Here is a 12,022-nt window from a genome sequence, read left to right on the forward strand (position 1 = left end):
AATGGGCGGTTGTTACCATGCTCCGAAAAAGCCCCTTTCCCTTTAACAACAGGTTTTTTAAAAAAAGAAAAACACACGTTGCAACGAATATGCCTTGATTCCTTGATTCCTTGCTTCCTCCTAATGTAGAGACCCATCTAGCTGGCAGCTGGCGTGTGAGCTGCCGATTCATCATTGCCACGCTCCCCCAAGTGAAAAAAAATCCCCCCCCCCCATGCACGGGCGCGATTTTTGGCTGAAAATAAAGGGAACTTGCAAACAGGGCTGTGTTGTGCTTGGTGACTTGAGGGGAGCTTTAAAGCAGCTCTGTGGAGGGACTGCAGCCAGAGAAGCCTCGCTGGGTGAATGAAGGCTCGCTGGCTCGTTGCTCTCTGCTCACTCCGAGAAAAACAAAATGGCGATCGTTTCGCTGGAAGTTCAGAGGAGAGAGCCAGGGGGAGGGACTTTGCTGAATCCGCAACAATGGTTAATGCACAGAGCTTTTTCGAAACTGTTGCAGATTGTTTGCAAGAGTGTAGCGCTTTCCAGAGGGTGAATCCACTTTTGGGGATTTCCCTGGAAGTGCTACAATGAAGCACTTTTAGCGGGTCTGTTTCAGGAGTGTGGCAGATTGTGTGCGACATTGTGCATAACTGCAAATTAGTAACGTTTACAATTTTGCCACATTCCTGCTACATTTAACTTGTGCGGAATGGGCCTGTGTGTTTCAGAAGATGAGAGACGGATTTACAAAAGAGGCTTTGTACATCTCCAAGATGGTGACCTTTTTTCCATTTGACCCATTGTCTTCTTCAAGGTTTTTAAATGTGGGCATGGTGAACACTTTGCGAGACAGCTTTAAAAAAAGGCCCTGGTGCCCAGTTTTGATTCGGTAGCTTTTTGGGCTGTTGCAAGTGGCTAATTCCAGCTCTGCATTTATTTATGAACTAATTCCTACCCTTGACTGTATAATTTATAAGATGGGGATTGATAGTGTTGGCTACCCTTTCAAGGCGAGGGCTGTGTCTTACACGGGATTTATGATTGCAAGGTTTTTCGCTGCAAAACAGGCCATGTGCAGTAAACTTCACCGCATCCTTGGATGATATTACCTCTCCCAAATACTGTAGATGGATATATTTTGCAGTCAGATGAGTTTAATTTATGAGCTTGTATGAAACTCCAGGAAGACTGACTTGGCCGAAGGGAATGGGAAAATTACTCATTATCCTTGGGGCAAACTGGTGATTTAACTTAACAAGAAAGTCCTGGTGGGGAGCTTGCTTGCTTGCTTATTATCTATCTGTCTGTCTGTCTGTCTGTCTGTCTGTCTGTCTGTCTGTCCGTCCGTCCGTCCATCCGTCCATCCGCACGTCTGTGTTTCTATCTATCTATCTATCTATCTATCTATCTATCTATCTATCTATCTATCTATCTATCTATCTATCTATCTATCTATCTATCTATCTATCTATCTATCTATCTATCTATCTATCTATCTATCCATCCATCCATCCATCCATCCATCCATCCATCCATCCATCCATCCATCCATCCATCCATCCATCCATCCATCCATCCATCCATCCATCCATCCATCCATCCATCCATCATCATATAACCTATGTGGAATGTAGCTAGGATGCTAAGATTGTCTGGCAGCCAGGCAAGAGATATTTGGAAGCAGATTGCCATTGCCTGACCCTGCATCATGATCCTGGTATTCTTTGGGGTCACCTTTCACAGCCAACCCTGCTTAGCTTCTGAGATTTGACAGGATCCGGCTTGCTGCCCAGTGGGTAGGCAGAAGCATGCAGGGAAGACCAAACATCTTGGCAACCCCTTTGTTGAGACCTCTCAGCAGCAGCAGTAACTGATGTCAGATTACCAATTGCCTTCTCTTGCATTTGTGATTCCTTTGCGGGAGGAATCAACAGTTGAGCTAATGCCTGTTGCTTGCAACACTGACCTGAGAACTAGCATGTCACCATCAGTTCAACAATATAAGGCCAGCTTAGCCACACCTGCCCTGGGTTGGGTTGCTGGGCAAGGCCCGGCAACTGGCAAATGGGTTATGGGCAAGGATGGTATGTGTGTAACACCACTTCTAGTAAAAAAACAAAAACAAAAAACAAAAAAATGACATAGGTAGCCCTAGGAATTTCTAGAAGCTCTATACAACCTTTTTATCACCGGGGACCAGTCAATACTTGACAATTTTACTGAGGCCTGGGGGGGGTAGTCTTTTGCCGAGGGACATCAATGCTGCCACCTGAGCCCCTGCTGCACTTGCTTTCCCGCCAGCGCCCCGACTTCCTACCACCCTCTGTGGGGCGCTGACAGCAGCAGCTGTGCAGTGCCATGCCAGGAGGGAGCCCCAGCCATGGCAGCCATTGGAGACCAGCAACGGTGAGCCGGTGACAGAGTGGCAGGGCAGCCCCTGAGGCAGCAGCTGGGGAGGAGGATGAGGAGGAGCTGTGGCCCGGTGCCGACTGGGGGTTGAGGACCACTGCCAGACTGGGGGTTGAGGACCACTACTCTATAGCAGTGGTCCCCAACCTTTTTATCACTGGGGACCACTCAACGCTGGGGACCACTCACCGGGGACCACTCAACGCCTTTTACTGAGGCCCGTTGGGGGGGTAGTTTACTCCTCTACTCTCAACCACTGCCCTAACGCTCTCTGATCGCTATGGTAATGTTTAAACATCCCTTCAAAATCAGATACAGACATGCCACAACAATGAAGTGTGTTGTAAAGGGCCGGGGGGGGGGGAGGCATTCTTCGGGGCCCACCTCCAATTAGTCGAAGGACCACATGTGGTCCACAGCCCACAGGTTGGGGATCGCTACTCTATAGTATAAGGATAGAGTTTTTAGCAATTCCTAGAGCTACCCTGTGTCTCTTCTGATAAGTGACTACCCTGCTGTCATATTTTTCTGTCCTGCTGCTGTGGCAGTGGGCAATGTGAGCGGGGAGCTGGAGACCCCTTACCTTGACCAAGGGCTTAGCAGCCCCAGTCCAGAGTCCTTTGAAACCTTCGGTCCAGTCCTTCTGTGCCAGAAATATTCAAACCCCACAAAATTGCATGGGGTGTGCAGTGAAGAGTGTGACTGGTGAGCCAGGAAGTCTTGGATTCAAGATCTAACCCAGCCTTTTAAAACCTTTTGGTCATGGAGGAACCCGTGTAAAAAAAAAAAATTCACAGACTCTAGGAACCTCAGAAGTGGCAACATTCTCCATTCAGAGAAGTCAGCATGGGAGTAAGATATAGGGGCCGGCCGGCTGGCCAGCCAGTTCCGGTTTCCACTGTAAAGAAAGAGACTGGGCCTGTAGAGCCACAGGGGAAGGGGGCTCCAGTGACATCTAGTGATATCAGCAGCCATCTGAATCTCTGGGAAAGGCCACATAAGCCCTGGGGAGCTCTCACCTAACGGTTCCCTGGAACTCTGGTTGGGTACTGCTGATCTAACTTGTCAAATAGCCCCATCCCTTATGCCCAGCCAGATTTGGGAGATGAGAGTCCAGGTCTGCATTATGGTCTTGTTTTGATTTTTGCATTTCAGCATTTTAAATGTACTCTGAAAACATTATGGAGGCTTTGAAAGGCGATTTTTTAAAAACCCTTGGGATATTTAATATAATGACAGCCTATCTATAGATAAATTATGGCATACTAAAATATCTGCTAGCTTTGAAAATCATTTGGAGGCGTCTTTAACAGCAAGCTAAAAAAAATCCATCATGTACGCAGCAATAATTATAATCATTTACTCTACTATGATGTAGAAAACTGAGGTTCAGGATGAGTAAATTCACTAAATGTCTGCCTAATTATAAGAAATCTCTTATTGGCTAGAATATGTACCCATCTATTGTAGTATTTTACCTATAATATTCAGCAGGCAGAGACTCCTGGGAAGCTAACACAGCAACATTTTGTCATTTGAGATGCCCTGCTTCCAGACATGCATACCCATTTTGAGGCATCAGCTAGCTAATAATACTCCTGTCTTTCTGCCATGGTTTTTGTTTGAATGTTGGACCCAGGCCAACTTAACAAACAGAGCATTTGGGCCACCTTGCATTCTGCCAAAACATGCCCACCTTTGAATTCTCGTGCTATCGAGACTTTTCTTCTTCTCCTTCTTCTTTTGACATTCTGTTCACACACTTTCAATTTTGTATTAATCAAATGAAGTGAATTGACAGCTCAGCAATTGCAAGGACAAAAAAACAACAACAACAACAACAACTCCCAAAAGGCAAAATACTGTGAAGAGCTAGCAAAAAGTGGAGACTCACATCATAGCATATATGAATAAGCACATTGAGTCACAAAGATAAATTGCAGTAGCAGCAGTCCAAAACCCCAAGTCCATTGACTTCCAAGTAGGTCCACTCACTGCAGGAAAAACCTGCACCAGATTCTCTCCATGTTGGTTATCATATCTCTGCCCAGTAGAAAGTTTCCACGGAGTCATGATGCCCATTTTAGCTGTTACAAACATAAGAGTCCGGCTATAGGCTAAACAAAGGACCCAACAGAAATCATGGGTAGATTTTTCTGTTTCATATAACTTTATCCAGGTCAATTAGACAAAATGTCTTCTCGTCTTCAAATTAGTCTTGGCGTAAGAATATTTTAAAGCATGCTGCAGCCACATAGAAAATACACACGGGGTTTCTGTGAGGGCTGTTATTGTGATTTATCTTTGGGACTCTGTGTTTATTAATATATATGCTATATTAATATATGCTCTCCACTTAGATTGCTTAATTCTATTACTGTGAGTCCTGTTTAATTGTCTCAATTGTTCTCTTAGAACAAAAAAGCCATTCAAGGGGACTTTAAATGTGAGTCAGCTCCACCAATAGGGCCTTTTGGGGAGTCTGTGTGGCAGCCATCAAGTTTAAATTAGATCTAAAGAAGGTTACCTGAATGACTCGCAGAATGCAGAATGCTACCTAGTTGCCATTTTCTGGGCTCTTCTGGTGTTTAGGGATTTGATGACTGGGCCAGTTACTGGATGATGCCCTCCAAGCAGAATATGAAATGGGAGATGCAGGCTGAACTGGGTTGAGGCTGGCCATGAGGATGGACCGCCGAGTTTGTATTATTGCGTTCATCTTATTGACTTGCAAGGGAGCATTTTGGTCGGAAGAAGGACATGACCCCTTGTTGGCATAAATATGGCCACAGCCTTTAATACAACCATCCTTAGCAGGGTTGGCCTGGCACGAGGGTTAATGCCTGACCCACAGCTGTCCAGCTGCTCATCTCGTTCCCAGAGGTGCCCTGGGTCCACTGCACTCCCAGTTGGGAGAGAGAGTCCCTTGCCTCAAGGGAATCTTTTACCTGGGAAGCAGCCTCTAGTTGGGAGGGGCCAGCAGGTGCCCACCTGATCTGGCAACCCCCCTAGCCCCTGGCTTCCCAGCCGGGACAGCCACACCAGTTCTCTGCCAGCCTCATTAATGATACTCACAAAACCTACCAGCGAATCCAGTTTGCAGACTGGTTCCCTGCCAACGGGAGAGGCAGGCCCTGTGCATGTGGTGGCTCTAAATAGCCACCTGGCCGCCTGCTCATGCCTGAGGACGGTGTTCCTCAACCCCAGGGCCGTGGACCGTTACCAACCTGTGGAGCCCTCAGTACCGGGCTGAAACGGGGGGGGGGAGGGAGGCGCGCCCACGCCTCTGCCCCCCCCCCCCGTGGCGTGGCACTTGCTGCGCTGGGAGCGATCGGCCACTTTGGCGGCCGATCACTTCCGGCGCAGCGAGCACCACACTGCCGGGGGATATAGAGGCGTGCCCGCGCCCATGCCCGTGCCTCCCTCCCCCCCCCGGTCCCTAGGCCTCCCTCCACACCTCCGGTCCCCGATACGTAAATGTTTGGGGATCACTGCCTGAGGCCATGTGCCTGACACATGTCGATGCATCAGGCACATCATGTCCTTCCTCTCCCGCTCCCTGCCTCATCAACTGGTGGCCCACAGTAAGTCACAGCCACCTATTAATTCACTAAGGGGAAAATCCCAAATGTTAAGCAATGAGTTGGCTCTAGGCAGCTATTCCATTCTGTCTTATCCCAATTTCCTTCCTTATTCCTATATCATTCCACATGACATGCGTACATGATTCTCCACCATGCCCAGTTTGGTGGCCAAAGAGAAACCCACCCTCCTTTTTATGCAATGGAAAAGCTGTCTGGGTCCAACATACGGACTCAAATATTTGGGCAGAACAAGCGACAGTATATCGAGACAGTGTTGCATGTGATCCATGAAACAGTCACCTCCAGATTGGATTAATGCAACTCACTCGATCCAGGGCTGCCCTTGAGGGTGCTTTGGAAGCTTCAACTGGTCCAGAATGTGGCTGCATGGGTCCTTTCTGGGACCCAGTGGAAAGCACATATCTCCCAACTGCACTGGCTATAGATTGAGGACAGAATCTGCTTCAGGGTTTTGGTAAAGCCCTAAATGGTATGGGACACTAATACCTGCAGAACCTCTTATTTCCTTATGTCCTCCAAAGGAAACTAAGGTCTAGTGAGTAAAATTTATTCAAGGTCCACAAAATGTCAAAGTAGTCTCAACCAGGGCCAGGGCCTTTTTGGCCCTGGTTGCAACCTGTTGAAATGTTCTCCTCAGTGATACCAGGGCTCTGGAGCCTATGGCAGGTCCCCAGGGCCTGAAAGACAGAGCTCTTCCTCTAGGCCTACAGTTGAAGCCAGAGACAATACTGGGCATCTGGTCCCCCTGCCCAAAACATCGGCCTGCTCAGAACATCAGTTGAACCATGTTTCCTCTTATCACCTCTCTATATTTATGACACCCCTCTCCTCTGGCTGCAGAGGAAAGGATGCACAGTAATGGGTTTAAACTACAAGTACAACGATATAGGCTAGATATGAGGAAAAAGTTTTTCACAGTCAGAGTAGTTCAGCAGTGGAATAGGCTGCCTAAGGAGGTGGTGAGCTCCCCCTCACTGGAAGTCTTCAAGCAAAGGCTGGATACACACTTTTCTTGGATGCTTTAGGATGCTTTGGGCTGATCCTGCGTTGAGCAGGGGGTTGGACTAGATGGCCTGTATGGCCCCTTCCCACTCTATGATTCTATGATTCTATGATTCTATGATTCTATGATTCTATGATTCTATGATTCTATGATTCTATGATTCTATGAAAGAGGGGAGGCAGCTAAAGAAGGATCTATTTTAATCTTATTTCTGATCTGCTGATGATTATAAAGTTTATATTAAATTGTTATTGTTTATATATGTGTTTTTACCACCCTGAGCCTTCAGGGAAAGGGGGTTATAAATAAAACTAGCTTCAAAGCCCGTTCTTAAGAATGGGCCTTGAAAGGGTCCTCTTCCCTGGCCAGGCAGCTTAAGGTGGCTTTGGGCCACAGCTCACAGCCAGATCAAGTGGGGTGGGCGGGGGCTGTCCAACCTATTAGCAGGCAATCAGAGCTTCTTAGCGGGCAGTCAGCAGGCCAGGATACCCTTGTTAGCAGGCCCAGCCTAGCAGGCTGTGAGGCCCTCGTTAGCAGGCCCTCCACCATGACCCTTTGCCCAGGGCCCTCTCCTGTTACCTCCTGCTGGCTCCAGGCACAAAGGCACATCTGAGAGCAAAGAGGCTAGAGTCCAGGGACAGAGGGCGGGAGGTGTAGGGGCAGGGCCAATCAGGGTGTAGCCAGCTTTGCCGGCTGTACCCTGATTGGCCCTATTCCAACTTAGACCGCCAGATACGTTCCACCCTCTAGGCTGTTTCACAAATATATAGAGGAACCATGGATAAGAATATCATTGCTACTTTTAATGCATTATAGCTGGGAGAAACTGGGGGTTTTATACATATTAACATTTGTTGCATTGTCAAAATATGTGTGTTTGTGCAGCTTTTGTCTGAGATGGCCCCAGTAAAGCATAACTGCTCAACAACTGCTTTATATTTATTTACTTATTTTCCCTTTTAGGGGCTGATGTTATCAATTTTGATGGCCATGTTGTGCTACCGTACAGATTTGGACACAAGAAAAAAACCTTGAAAACCCTGAAAGATGTCATCGCTTTGAAATTTAAGACCTCTGAAAGCGAAGGTGTAATTTTCCATGGAGAAGGCCAGCAAGGAGACTACATCACTCTGGAACTGAAAAAAGCCAAGTTGGTCCTTAGTTTAAATTTAGGTATGTGTCTTACTTTAATTTGACTGTGGCTCTGAGTGTTATCCATTTCCTTATATTTTCTCTTTCTGTCTCTAGAGGAAAGAACTGAAATCAGTTTTTGGAGATATGGAGTGATCTCTTATGGGTTTAGAATGGATACAGTCTGGTTTCTAGGCTGAGCAGGAGCCTGCATTGAAACTCAGGTTAGATGCAGCAGTGATGTCCATCAAATTATGAAGGTGTAAATGGACTTCTTAGAGCCTCTTGTGGCGCAGAGTGGTAAGGCAGCAACATGCTGTCTGAAGCTGTCTGCCCATGAGGCTGGGAGTTCAATCCCAGCAGCCGGCTCAAGGTTGGCTCAGCCTTCCATCCTTCCGAGGTCGGTAAAATGAGTACCCAGCTTGCTGGGGGGTAAATGGTAATGACTGGGGAAGGCACTGGCAAACCACCCCGTATTGAGTCTGCCATGAAAACGCTAGAGGGCATCACCCCAAGGGTCAGACATGACCCGGTGCTTGCACAGGGGATACCTTTACCTTTAAATGGACTTCTTACCCTGTCTATCTCTCTTGGTCCCAAACACTCATTGATGAAAGGGTTGCCAGCTTTGGGTTGGGAATACCTGGAGACTTTGGGGTGGATCCAGAAGTGTGTGTGTGTGTGGGGGGGGGTGAATTTGGGGCAGGGAGGAACTTTAGTGGAGTATAATGCTATGGAGTCCACCCTTCAAAGCAGCCATTTTCTCCAGGAGAACTGACCTCTGTAGTCTGGAGATGAGCTGTAATTCCAGGGGATTACCAGGTCCTTCCTTCAGACTGGCATCATTTGACATGAACACAGCATATGGACTACCATGTATATCTTGCATACATGCAAGAGAGCATTGTTGTTATTGTTGTTAGTATTAGTAATTAATTTATATACCACCCTTCCCTTGCATCTTTGGGCAGTGTACAACACATATTCACATTATATAAAACATAAATATTAAATACTTTAAAACAATAGAAAGTCACAGAGTTAAAATCACAACATCTCGGCATCATTGGCAGCTTCTTACATGCTTTATCAGAGGACATTGTCCATGGAGGTATCCAAGGGAGGCCCATATGATGTTGTTAAGATCACTGCCCCCAACTAAATGCTTGGTGGAAGAGCTCCATCTTGCATGCCCTGCGGTACTGGGACAGCTCCGACAGGGCCTTGATCTCCTCCAGGAGCTCATTCCACCAATGAGGGCCAGGATAGATGTACTTTCTTGGGGCCAGGGACTACTAGCTTGTTGGAACTAGCAGAGTGCAAAGCTTTGGGGGGACATAGGCAGAGAGGCTGTCCCTTAGGTATGCCAGGCCTGGACTGTGGATTGCCTTGAAAGTAAGAACCAGCACCTTAAACCTGATCCAGAATTCAGACAGAAGCAAGTGCAGCTGTTGAAAGATGGGATGGATATGGGCCCTCCATGGAGTTCCCGTGAGGACCTGGGCAGCTGCATTCTGGACTACTTGTGTTTTCCGGGACAAAGATAAGGATAGGCCTGCATAAAGTAAATTACAGAATTCCAGCCTAGAGGCGACCATCACATGGACCATAGTGGCTAGGTGCTCTGTCATACCAATAGCAATCACTGTATTCACATAGCATCTGCTTTTCATAGTCATTCACGGACATGCTAAAAAGAAAGGCCTTCTTCACTCCCAATCACACATGCACCTATAGGTCCACCCCTTCTCTAGGCAAAGAGTTCACTTGGGCTCCCCTTATGTCACCCATAGCCAATCCAAACATGTGAAGACAAGTTGACTTGCTCAGCTCCATCAAGTGGCAGTTTGCTCTCCCTTCCCATTCACTCACATTCAAGACCAAAGGAAGTACTGGAAAGGATAAATTAATTCCTGTAAGATAGCCTTTCTCAACTTTTTATTGTTGAGAAACCCCTGAAACTTTCTTTGGGTTTCGAGAAACCCCAGAAGTGGTGCAGTTGTGCAGAATATGAGCATAGCTGTGTACACACCCACCCAGGGCCCCTCCTCTTCCCACCCCCTCCAGGCTCATCACTGGCTATTTTGGGAGGATGGGCAAGTCGACATGACCATATATGGTCATAGGTAAAGGTAAAGGTATCCCCTGTGCAAGCACCGAGTCATGTCTGAGCCTTGGGGTGACGCCCTCCAGCATTTTCATGGCAGACTCAATATGGGGTGGTTTGCCAGTGCCTTCCCCAGTCATTACCATTTACCCCCCAGCAAGCTGGGTACTCATTTTACCGACCTCGGAAGGATGGAAGGCTGAGTCGACCTTGAGCCGGTTGCTGGGATTGAACTCCCAGCCTCATGGGCAAAGCTTTCAGACGGCTGCCTTACCACTCTGCCCCACAAGAGGCTCTTATTTATATGGTCATATCGCCCAATAAATATTTAACAATTTTAAATTATATATATACAAAATTAATTAACTCCCACGCACTCGGGAAACCCTTCTGAGGCTGTCAAGAAACCCCAGGGTTTAACAAAACCTTGATCAAGAAAGCTTGCCGTAAGTGAACAAGATATTGAAGAAGTGTGCTTATACACAACAGCTTCGAATACAATTTTGTTGGCCTTAAATGTATTATCTTATATTTAACTCTTTTGTTTAAATATAGGTTGCTTGCCATCATGTGAATCATCCCTGTTCCCTTTGTCAAGGGTCATGATTTCTCCTAACACTTTTGTTTATTTACTTACTGCATCCTAGCAACCATTTTATCTCCCCAAAACCACATGGGGTGGGAGTCTGACATATGCTAACTGATCTGAGCCAACCCAATAGGATTGATGACTGAGAAAGGATTACAACCCAATTCTTCCTGTTCCAGCTGTAGCACACTGGTGTTATGACCTTTTTTGCTCGGTTCTTGTGGACTAAAATCAACCAGTTTGCTTCATGCAAATGAGAATAGTGCAATGTTGTCCAGCATCCGACTGCTCTTGACAGGTCTCTGAAATTCTGACCATTTGTTTTCCCCTTCCATTTCTCAATTTAGTCAGGTAGTTATCAGTATGACAAATGACATTCCCTACATATGTACTTAGTTGAGGTGAGAATATATACACCCGGGTCAGAGACTGGGCTAGGAAGGGTCTCCTAGGAAGAGAAATTGGATACTAAAAATGCTTTAACACAATGCTCGGATCAAGTTGCAGTTAAAGCATGAAAAATGTAGGAGGTTACTTTGCAATGTGGCTCAGAGGTGATTTACTGCTGAGGCTGGCTCCTCTTTTACAGTTGGATTAGTTACCGGATTCCAGCTGGTAGATCTTAACAGAACAACTCTGTAAGCTTATCAGCGTCTTGGAGCCCAAATGAAAATTTCATATCCAGAAGCAGTCTTGCAAATACCAGACCAATCGCAGAAGGGCCATCGGGACTATGCTATGCTCGGGAGTTTCTAGGGGGTATCTGGCTACCCACTGATAAAATGATGTACCAGACAGACAGAAGGAGGCCGTTGTCATGGTCATTTTAAAGTGTGTTATGAAATCATGTAGATTGGTGAAAATGGCCATTTATCCTCACTATTGTTTTAAAATAGTTTTTAAAGATTCTTTCTTCAAGAAAACACCATTATCTCTGTAGGATTTCTTTCATAAGTCTTGTTTATCTGTTACTGTCCATGATCTCACCACCGTTTCTGACCATGAAAGCCCTCCCTCCACAAATAGCATTCCCAGTAGTGCTCTGGTCTTATCTTTTTCTTTTTTTTTGGCATAAATGCAAGCAAAGTACACTGATATTGATTTTTAGCAACACTTCTGAGAGCTGACTCAGACATTCAATTTTGTGTCATCCTGGGTGGCAACAGAACCAGCCAGGGGTGTATCAACTAACTAAA

The 12,022-nt window shown here is 46.4% G+C and overlaps 1 protein-coding gene across 2 annotated transcripts in view; it reads left to right on the forward strand.

Moving 5' to 3' along the window:
- Positions 1-12,022, forward strand: part of CNTNAP2 (contactin associated protein 2) — a 1,139,689-nt gene that overhangs the window by 539,620 nt on the left and 588,047 nt on the right. For both annotated transcript variants that reach the window (XM_077304685.1, XM_077304684.1), the window contains exon 5: positions 7,963-8,172. In XM_077304685.1, coding sequence (XP_077160800.1) covers positions 7,963-8,172 — 210 coding nt within the window. The remainder of the gene's footprint in view (positions 1-7,962; positions 8,173-12,022) is intronic.

Source organism: Paroedura picta, chromosome 11 (genome assembly GCF_049243985.1).
Source record: "Paroedura picta isolate Pp20150507F chromosome 11, Ppicta_v3.0, whole genome shotgun sequence".
Classification (NCBI taxonomy): domain Eukaryota; kingdom Metazoa; phylum Chordata; class Lepidosauria; order Squamata; family Gekkonidae; genus Paroedura; species Paroedura picta.